The sequence below is a fragment of the Lycium barbarum genome, chromosome 8 (genome assembly GCF_019175385.1).
Source record: "Lycium barbarum isolate Lr01 chromosome 8, ASM1917538v2, whole genome shotgun sequence".
NCBI classification, from domain to species: Eukaryota; Viridiplantae; Streptophyta; class Magnoliopsida; order Solanales; family Solanaceae; genus Lycium; species Lycium barbarum.
The window spans coordinates 108069339-108080269 of NC_083344.1; the positions used below are offsets into that span (position 1 = coordinate 108069339).

Sequence of the window (10931 nt, forward strand, 5' to 3'; positions counted from 1 at the left end):
GACACTTTTGAACAATTTCTAATAAATTAAGGGTATTTTTACCCTTTTCCTATTTGATTTGCTTCTATCTCCTGGCTGTCTCAAACTATCTGATGCAAATAGTTATCATTACTAGTAGCGTAACAGATTTATACATTGCCAATTCACTTGCAAAATTCCTTCAGAGTGAAAAACTTGTAAGCAATCATTTCGACACTGAAATCATGGCTTTGAACCTCATGTCATCGCATGCAATGCATTTTTCATTAAAACGAAACCAATAACGTGATCTGCATTACCCCTAATTTGTGGCTTCTTGCATAACTCTTTCCAACCTATATCATGTTCTCTGTGCCTGTCTTTGGTATTAGTCCCTTTGTACCGCATGATTCTGTTTTGTTTTTGCTTTGGAAAAATTGTTTACAATTTCGACGTTTCCCTTTCCACAAGTAAGCGCTAAGAAAAGTCTTAAAAGTTTTTCATTCAAGAAGTTGAGCCCTGAGCAAAGATACAATCATTTTTATTGTATCCCGTTTTATGTTAGACTAATTTGGTGTGTCTCAGCCAGATTAACAGCTTTTCTCATTCTATTTTTATTAACATGCTCTATTGGGATTTCATTTGATAAATAAGTTGATCTTTTATTAGGAGATAGAGAGATGAAGGAACATGCGGAACTCCTATTATTTCTCATTTTCTTATTAATAATGAGCCCAATTTTAATAGTTTGCATAAAATTAAGGGATTTTTACACAAAAAGTCCCACCGAATTCACCATATTTTTTTCTAGCCGATATACATAAATTATTTATTGATTGTATACTTCTATACACATATAATAAATACAACTAGTAAATTTATGTAAGTAATCAAATATGCAATTAGGATAGTACTCATTCAAATTGGATTTACCAATCTTTGCTACCTAACATTGATCTACACACCTCTCCACCAAACCGGAAAAAAAAAAAAAGTAATATATATATACATATAACTTATAGATTTTTCCAAAGGAGCCCCATAAGGCTAGGGGATCTGGAGGAAATAACTTAGCAACAATTAAATTAAAATAGGGGTAACTATAGAAAGTACCAACAATTTGTTACTAAAACAGCACCACATACTGGTTTAAGCTCCATGAGAACCGTATAATTAGCACATATGATTTAATGTCTTGGTTGGTGAAGAAGCAATATATATGACACATCAATTCTTCACAACCTAGAGCATTGCTTATAAATGAAGTCTTTAATCTCAAGAATTACTTGTGTAGATTTAGGAAGCTCAGGGAAAATGTAGAAAGCATGCACCATGGTTGGGTACTCTGATAGGTAAACTTCTTTGCCAGACTTCTTTAACCACTCATAATACCTCCTTTGCCAATCTTGAAGGGAATCAAAACCACTCACCACCACCATTGTTGCCGGAAAGTCCAGCTTTGATATATCAATAGCTCTTGGACCGCTAACATTAATAACCTCATGGTCCCGGTCTATCCCTTCACCTGCAGGGGCATATCCCACGTATTAGTTATGAGTTCGTGTGAACTCATAGATTTTGTCTTAGGCGTATGTGATAAAAAAATTCATTAATTTTGTACAAATAATAGATTTTGAACCCAATAAATTTGATGAAAGTGGTCGAATTACGGATTCAAATGCATAAAATTTAAATTCTAGATTCACCTGAAGGCAAGAACGCCTTCCACGTCCAATCTGTCCGAGACGATGATATCAATGGGTCAATTTCTGCTAGTCTTATTTCTGCCTCGGTTCGTTCTTCCCCTCCGAAAAACGGTTGTATAGCCACCAGTCCAATCACCTTTTAGATTCAGATGATTTTTCAATACTTACATCATAAAAAGTAAATTATTTTTAAAAGGCTGATGATATTTAAACTAGAATACTGAAGCACAAAATACAGTAAATGGCAAATCCAGAATCAAGGAAAATTGTCTCTTCAATTTGATTAGTTTAACATGCTTAGATTTTGGGCAAATAGGGCATATACATTTTTAAAAGTACCACTATTTCATACTAGTTCCCAAGTCTAAGGAGCTGTTTGGATTTTTTTTTCTTTTTTCTTTTTTCAAAACAGATAGAGTAATTTTCAAAAAAAAAAATTGAAGATGAGTTTCAGGTTTGAAAGCAATTTGGATTAGTTTTTCACTCAAAAATTTGTTACTTTTTTTTTTTTTGAGGTTAAATGTATGTCCCAACACAACTACAATTTTCACTAGGGGCAGAGCGACGGTGGTCAACAGAACACCCTTCACCGGAAAATTAAACTATATATAGTCAAATATTACTTTATATGCGTATATAGAGAAGCTTGAACGCCGTTTGACACAATAGAGAGCAGTAGCTCAACGGCAGAGCGCATGCATAAAGTTGTAGGACGTCCAGGTTCGATCACTTGTGTGTCATTTGCACAATCGACCTTCAAAGGCACTGGTCTTTAATTTTTGCGGTGGTTTTTAATTTTTTCCCTTCGCTAAAAATCTCTTGATTTCGGATTCGAACCCCCGCTCAGTCAAAAAAAAAAACAAATCGCAAGATAGAGTTTGAATTCGCAAGGCAAAAAAGACAGAGTTTTGCAAGACTCTACCTTAGGCAGGATTTCAAACTCTACCTTAAGGTAAAGGTTGGCCTTCACCGGAAGACAAAATGCTTTCAGGCAACCTTTTTTTTTTTTTTTTTTTTACTTAGTTGGAATTATACAAACCTCTGCCTTAAGGCTAACTTTTGTTCGAATAGACCTAACTTTGCTACAAACCTCTACCTTGCGAAATTACTTCTTTTTTTTTCTTTTTTTTTCACATTTTATTTTTTTGCGCAGATTGCTCTTCTTTAGGGTGGTCTTTAATTTTTGCCCCTCAAATTGGTGGTCTTTAATATTTGCCCTTCGCTTAACACCCAGAGAACCGAGGTTCGAATCCAGGCTCAGTTAAAAAAAAAATGCAAGGCATAAGTTGTGATTCCCAAGGTAGAATTTGGGATCTGCAAGGCATAAGTTAGACCCAACTTATGCCTTAAGGCAAAAAATTTACCCAAAATTAGGCCTTAAGGCAGAGGTTTGTAAAATTCCAGGAAAATATTTTTTTTTTCTTTTTTTACCTTAAGGCAGAGTGTGAAACCCAATTTATGTCTTACAGAATAATTTCAGGTCCAACTTATGCCTTGCGAATTTTTTAAAATTTTTGACTGAGCAGGGTTCGAATCCGAAACCAAGAGACTTTTAACGAAGGACAAAAATTAAAGACCACTGATTTGAGGGACAAAAATTAAAGACCACCCCAGCGAAGACCAATCCTGCAAATTGCACATTTTGCCATATAATTTTGTGGGCCTGCCTTTTTTCTATAAACTGGGCCTAAGCTCCGGTAAATATTGCGTAGTTTGATTTTAATTCTTTTTTTTTAGGTGCACTTAATCATAGAAAAAAAAAATTATTTACTATCTAAAGGTTGAACACCCCTCTCGAAATTCCTCGCTCCGCCACTATTTTCACATATCCTGTTTATACTTTTCTCACATACCATATTCTTAAAAGAAAATATCACATATTTTATGTCCAAACACTTAATCCCTCTGTTTCAATTTATGTGAATTCATTTTCTTATTAGTCCGTGTCAAAAAGAATGCCCTCTTTGTATATTTGGAAATAATTTACCTTTATGCAATGATTTATAACCACACAAAATATGTGTGACTCATTTCACACCACGAGTTTAAAAATCTTCTCTACTTTCTTAAACTCCGTGCCCGATCAAATGGGTTCATATAAATTGAAACGGAGAGAGTATTAATTAATTTGACCGACACTATTATTAAATTATGGAAAGAATATGGAGACGGAAGGAATATATCAGAATAAAAAATATAAATATTCTTTACTTAATGGACCCAAATTCGTGTAATTGGTACACGTGGCAAGAGGCATCTAATTAGAATCAAGCACGCATCTAACTATGACGTGAAAAAGTGAGGAGAAGGTAAAAGTTTAATCATCAAGGGAGAAAATCTGTACTAGAATGTAGAGCAACTGATGAGATTTGTTCAATTCCTCTCATTTTGTTCAAAAGAAGTTGAAAAAAGTGGAGACTTGTAATGCAGTGTTTCCACAGTTCGACCAAAATAAAACTAACGACTTGATTAACAAATGGAGAGGCATAAAAGCAAAGAAATACGTACAAGCAATCTACAAGAGATAAAATATGAAACATTAAAAATTATTTATTACTTGATATAAAATATGTATTTCTTAAATTATATTAAATAATTAAAAATTGGTAACTAATATGGTAAAAAATAATCAATATTTTCCATTCATGTGAATGTAGTATAAACTTCATACTTTGTTGCATTTTTCAAATAACTGAAAAGATAGATATGAGTTTAGGAAGTATTTTTTTTAATGACAATCCAAATTCATTTATCTATTAAATAATAGAGAATACGAGACAAAATGAAACTTAAATATACATACATATGTGGCATGCAACACATACATGCATAAATATATACATAACTTTATTCATGTAATATTAAAATAATAATTAGCGGTATTGGAGATCATGAAGTGGTGGCGTGGGGTGGGGGTAAGGGTTATGTAACGTGGACGTTAAAAACAACTGCATAGTATTTATTTATTAAGGATAATAAAGGTCTGCCTTAAATAAAGCCTAAAAAGAAGGAAAATGCTGGTTTACAGCTACTTGTACACTAGTTAGTCCTATTCCCTAAATTCTAGGCCTAAATAATGGTTCTCTAAGTATTTGATTAAGGAGCCGTTTGGACATCAAATCATGAGATGAAATCGTGTTTGGACATGTAATTTGAATTTCTTAAGTTGTATTTTTAGTTATTGGCATAAAAACTCCACAAGTTGTAAAACTCATCAAAACTTTCTCAATTATTATACAATCTTACCAAATGAGCAAGTCATAGTTCATAATAAAATTAATACGCTACTAGAAGACCTTTCTAAAAAATACAACATCAATTGATCAAACTTTAGTTCAGTAAAAAATAAACTTTAACATGAATAATAATGTAACTACTTTTAATATAATCCTCTCACATGGTACGAATAATCTCTTCAAGCCGAGCATGCATTTCCCGATCAGACGACCGAGAAGACGAACCAACATTGTTACAGTTAAAAAATTTATGGGTTTTTTTTTTTTACAAAATATAAACGTATTGGTCAAATTTTATATTTATATTTTTAGAAATCATGATTTCAAATCTCAAATCATGCCTTTTTGGATGATTTGGGATTTCATCTCATGAGATGAAATCAGAGATGAAATCGCATGTCCAAACGCCTACTAATAAGCTAGCGAACGTTTAAAGCGGGTAAAACAATTAAATAGGTTTATTTTATGTTTAATTATTCAAAAATATTAATTGGTTAAATTATTAACCTAATTTGAACTCTTTTTTTTTTTTTTTTTTTTTTGCGTGGATTGCCTTTCATTTGGGGTGGTCTTTAATTTTTGCCCTTCAAATTGGTGGTCTTTAAATTTTGCCCTTCGCCTAATACTTCAAGGTTGTGGGTTCGAATCCAAGTTCAGTTAAAAAAAATGCAAGGCAAAATTGCAGCAGCAATTTGCAAATTCTATTCATATTTTCGCTAAAATTCTGCATGAAGAACAAAAGTTAAAGACCACCATTTTGAGGGATAAAAATTAAAGACCACCCCCAGTGAAGGACAATCCTGCAACACAATGAACTTTTCGAATTATACTTCAGCTTTCAAAATTTATTACTATAATTTCCTTTTTTCCAAAACCATTAATAAAAAAGACAGTATATACTTAGTGCCACGTGTGCATTTTTGCTTTCAATGCATGCAAAACAAAAAAGAAAAGGAAATAAGAAGATATTTTGGAAGGGATTTTTGCCTTTTTAAATAACTGACACGATAATTCCGCAATAATAATTGTGGTCTGTGATAAATAAAAGAAATATACGAATAAATGGTACTCCATAATTTTGTCCGAGTAAAATATACTTGTACTCTTTTTAATTAATTCAATTTTGTGATCAGTCAAACACTGTCGTAACAACGGGACAAAGAGAGTATTTATATGTATGACGTGGCATATGTATGGGCATGGCATATCATCATTATGAGAAAATGGAGAGAGGGGCCTACCTTAAGTGAATTGAAGTCCGACTTCAATTCACATGCACGTTTAGCCACATGATGAGCGATGTTACCTCCGGCACTATCTCCGGCAACAAAGCAACAAGACAAATCAACCTTTTGCGGCAATGTCCCCCTGTTCTTCTCGTTATCGAGAAACTTCAACACATCAAATCCATCATCATACTGTGCTGGATACCTGTAGAAACGAATTCAGAATTTAAGCCTCATGAGTTCAGGTTTTAGCATTGAATCATTATATTTTTAAGTAATGGATTTATATTTACTAATTATTATTGCATCTGTCACAAATTATGTGATACAGTTTGAATTTTGAAAGTTAAACTTATTTATTTGATATTGAATTCAGACATAGAAGATTTTTAAAAAGACTTACATATTTAAAAATTACATAAAAAATATTATAAGTCACAATAATTAATAATTTAAAATATTTAACGGACATAAAATAAATCTCGATCTAAGAATTTTCTTGTTTGGCACTTGAAATTTGATATGAGTATAGTTCTAGTAAATGTTTAGACATAAATTTATGATTTGCGCCGAAATTACTGGTTACAAATTACATCCGCCTCTGAATACCTGTGTTCCGGAGCCAGCCGATAATTAACGGAGACAACAACAGCCGGCAATTTCCTCGCGAAACGGCGGCAAACAGCATCGTACACAATCGTATCAGCGCTGAGACAAATGAATCCACCGCCGTGAAAGAATACAATTATGGGAAGTGAAATCAAGTTCCGAGATTCATCTGTTGTTGGGATGAATAGACGGAACCAGAGATCACGGGAAGAATCAACGGTTATGTCAAAGGATTTAACGTTATTGATTGGATTAGGATTGGATGATGTTTTGAGACCGCAGATTGAGAGAAGACAGCGGTTAACTGTGCCGTTTGGACGTCGTGAATAGTCTGTAACGGTAGAGACTAAGTATAACGCGACACGTATCTTCCAAGGAAGTGCCGGCGATGATTTCTTCGCCATATATGCAAACACAAAAAGCGAGAGAGAAAAACGGAAAGAAACTGTGATGTGTGGAAATTACTACTATTAAGAAAAGTGAGTCCAATTCACTTTGGTCGTCCGTTTCCAATTTAATTTAAAAGAAAATATTATGGGCCCCACCCATATATATTAAACAGCCCCACCCATATATATTAAACAAAACAATTAATATAAAAAAAATGTGGGCTCCATAATTCTATGGTATATATATATCCGTTCCAATTTTTTTTTAAAAGTTGTGGGCCCCATATATATTAAACAACAACTAATATTAAAAAAATAGTATAAATTAATAATGTAAAAAAAAAAGTGCACCCCATATTAAAAAATCAAACAATATTTATGTAATTTTCAAAGTATCTCATTAAGTCAATAATGATGGATTCATTGTCATGTGCGTATTCGTAGCAAACACTGATATAATAAAGTTTTAAATACGGAGCACAAACTACAATAAGAAAAGTGAGTCCAACTCACTTTCGTCGTCCGTTTCCAATTTAATTTTTTTTAAAAATTGTGGGCCCCACCCATATATATTAAACAAAACAACTAATATAAAAAAAAATATGAGCCCATAATTCTATGGTATATATATATCTGTTCCAAAAAAAAAATTAAAAGTTATGGGCCCCATATATATTAAACAACAACTAATATTAAAAAAATAGTCCAAATTAATAATGTAAAAAAAAAAGTGCACCCCGTATTAAAAAAATCAAACAATATTCATGTAATTTTCAAAGTATCTCATTAAGTCAATAATGATGGATTCATTGCCACGTGCGTATTCGTAGCAAACACTAATATAATAAAGTTTTAAATACACAGCACAAACTACAATGTTATATTAATCGTGTTTTGAACAAAAAAAAAAATTGTGGACCCCATAATTCTATGGTATATATATATATCCGTTCCAATTTTAAAAAAAAAAGTTGTGGGCCCCATATATATTAAACAACAACTAATATTAAGAAAATAGTGCAAATTAATAATGTCCAAAAAAAAAAGTGCACCCCATATTAAAAAATCAAACAATATTCATGTAATTTTCAAAGTATCTCATTAAGTCAATAATGATGGATTCATTGCCACGTGCGTATTCGTAGCAAACACTTAAATAATAAAGTTTTAAATACGGAGCACAAACTACAATGTTATATTAATCGTGTTTCATGTAATTTCCAAAGTATCTCATTAAGTCAATAATGATGGATTCATTGTCACGTGCATATTCGTAGCAAACACTAATATAATAAAATTTTAAATACGAAGCACAAACTACAATGTTATATTAATCGTGTTTTGAACATAGTATCCCATGTGTGTGTGTGTGTGTATATATATATATATATATATATATATATTATATGCATAAAAATAGTGCAAACTAATAATGTCCAAAAGGGTGGTCCCATACTAAACAACATCAAGCAATATAAAAAATAAAAATAAAAAAAGAAGAAACTATATAAAGCATGGGTTTAGACCCATGCTTCGTCGTCCGCTGTCCCTTTAAAAAAAGGGTGGGCCCCATACTAAATAACACCGAGCAATAAAAAAAAAGTGGAACTCACCATCTCCAAACTCATGGGAAAAAAAAAGTGGACCCTATATTATCAAAATCAAGCAATATAAAAAAAATAAAGGTGAACCCCATATTAAAAAAAAAATAAAGGTGAACCCCATATTAAAAAAAAAATACTGTTAGAAAAAAAAAGTACTGGCTTTGTATTTGTAGCAAACACTAATATAATAAAGTTTTAGATACGGAGCACAAACTACAATGTTATATTAATCGTGTTTTGAACATAGTATATGTATATATATTATATGCATAAAAATAGTACAAACTAATAATGTCAAAAAAAAAAATGCATTCCATAAAGGGTGGACATCATACTAAACAACATCAAGGAATATAAAAAAAAATAAAAAAAATAAATTGGAACCCACCATCTCCAAACTCACTGTAAAAAAAAAAAAAAAAAAAAAAAAAGTGGATCACATATTAACAAAATCAAACAATATCAAAAAAAAAAAAGTGAACCCCATATTAAAAAAAATAATGTAAAAAAAAAAGTGCAGACTTTGTATTTGTAGTAAACACTAATATACTAAAGTTTTAGATACAAAGTACAAACTACAATGTTATATTAATCGTGTTTTGAACATAGTGTGTGTGTATATATATATATATATATATGCATAAAAATAGTGCAAATTAATAATGTCAAAAAAAAAAGTGCACTCCATATTAAAAAATCAAACAATATTCATGTAATTTCCAAAGTATCTCATTAAGTCAATAATGATGGATTCATTGTCACGTGCGTATCAATCCATTAGTGGGAGCAAATAAAATTGTTTTTCTTCAAAAAGTTAAGTAGTCAAACCATACAGTTTTCTTTCTTTTTTTATATTAGCCTGAGATCTAATCTAGATATTAAACTGTTGTATTTGCTATTCCGACATGTCATTTATTTGTTATGTTCACTAAAATAAATATACTTAAAATATTTATATTTTAAAATAACATAGAATTTAATTATTTTTTTATTTTGATCAAATAATGAATAAGGTAAATTAGTCAAATTATAATTCTAATCAACGTTTTCTTAAAAAACCATGCAAAAGACAACATGACAAGTAAAATGAGCTAAACCGAGAATTTGAATTAGAATTATCCAAATCAAAATTTGATAAAAAATAATAAGTATTTTACACCTTTAAATTAATTGAATTAAAATTAAAAGTATCAACTGATGCTTAAATATTGCTATTGTTTTATCTCAAAGAGAGGAAAAATAGTTTCCTTTTAAACAAGTCTTCTCTTTTAAAAAATATTAATAAATTTGCCGATTTTGTATTCGTAACAAACATTAATATATTAAAATTTTAGATACGGAGCACAAACTACAATGTTATATTAATCGTGTTTTAAACATATATATATAATCACTATTCAAAGATAACTATATATACATAAATGCATTATAATCTAAAGTGTTGGGTCCGTGCACAACACGGGCATAGACCGTCTAGTTGAAATAAGAAAGTTGAGCGGAAATGTAGTTGATTACTACTCTTAGTAAGAGGGAATAGATGAGATTCCCGTTCATGTGAATTGACGGGAAAGCCCTCCTATTCCCTGTTACATCAATTGCTTTATCAGGGGTTATTATGTAAACACGTACTGTAGCTCTTCTATTCTGTACGGTGGGTCCCATCATATTTGGGACATCTTTGATTTTCGCTGCGTTTGTTTGGATTCTCCTTTTAATGTGCGGGTCCCATTACACCTTTATGGAATACATATTTTAGACTTCCAATGAGGTTCTAACAATTAAAATATACTCTCCGTTTTGAATTTATGTGAATCCATTTAACTGAGCACGATATTTAAGAAAGAATGAACACTTTTGAATTTGGTGGTTTAAAATAAATCTTGAATATTTGTATGACTGTAAATCATTTCATAAAGTGAATTTATTTCTAAATTGGGAAAGAGGTAATTTATTTTGATACAAATTAAAAAAGAAATAGGTTCACATAAATTGAAACAGAGGAAGTATAATTTTATGTGCACCCCATTATCATCATTTTTTTTTTTGCGCTCGATTACTCTTCTTTTGCAGTGGTCTTTAATTTTACCCTTCGCTTAATACTTCAAGGTTCTGAGTTCAAATTTCAGCTCAATAAAAAAAAAATCGCAAGGAAGAGGTTTGGATTCGCAAGACAGAATTTTATCATCAAAACTCTGCCTTAAGG

The 10931-nt window shown here is 31.2% G+C and overlaps 1 protein-coding gene across 1 annotated transcript; it reads right to left on the minus strand.

Annotated features, from left to right (window-relative positions):
- Window positions 1-853: 853 nt before the first annotated feature.
- Window positions 854-7231, minus strand: LOC132606608 (probable carboxylesterase 18). The gene is made up of 4 exons (XM_060320182.1): window positions 6736-7231; window positions 6142-6331; window positions 1665-1800; window positions 854-1483 (listed from the first exon to the last, which is right to left on the minus strand). The coding sequence occupies exons 1-4, from the start codon at window positions 7137-7139 to the stop codon at window positions 1194-1196; spliced, it is 1020 nt and encodes a 339-aa protein (XP_060176165.1). The 5' UTR covers window positions 7140-7231; the 3' UTR covers window positions 854-1193.
- Between the last annotated feature and the right edge of the window lie 3700 nt (window positions 7232-10931).

Excerpts from the sequence above, each read along its gene's own strand:
- LOC132606608 (XM_060320182.1), bottom strand. The coding sequence starts at position 7,139 with ATGGCGAAGAAATCATCGCCGGCACTTCCTTGGAAGATACGTGTCGCG. Across the intron at positions 6,332-6,735 it reads CGGCTGGCTCCGGAACACAG|GTATCCAGCACAGTATGATG; the intron begins GTATTCAGAGGC and ends TCGTTTCTACAG. Across the intron at positions 1,484-1,664 it reads GAAGGCGTTCTTGCCTTCAG|GTGAAGGGATAGACCGGGAC; the intron begins GTGAATCTAGAA and ends ATGCCCCTGCAG.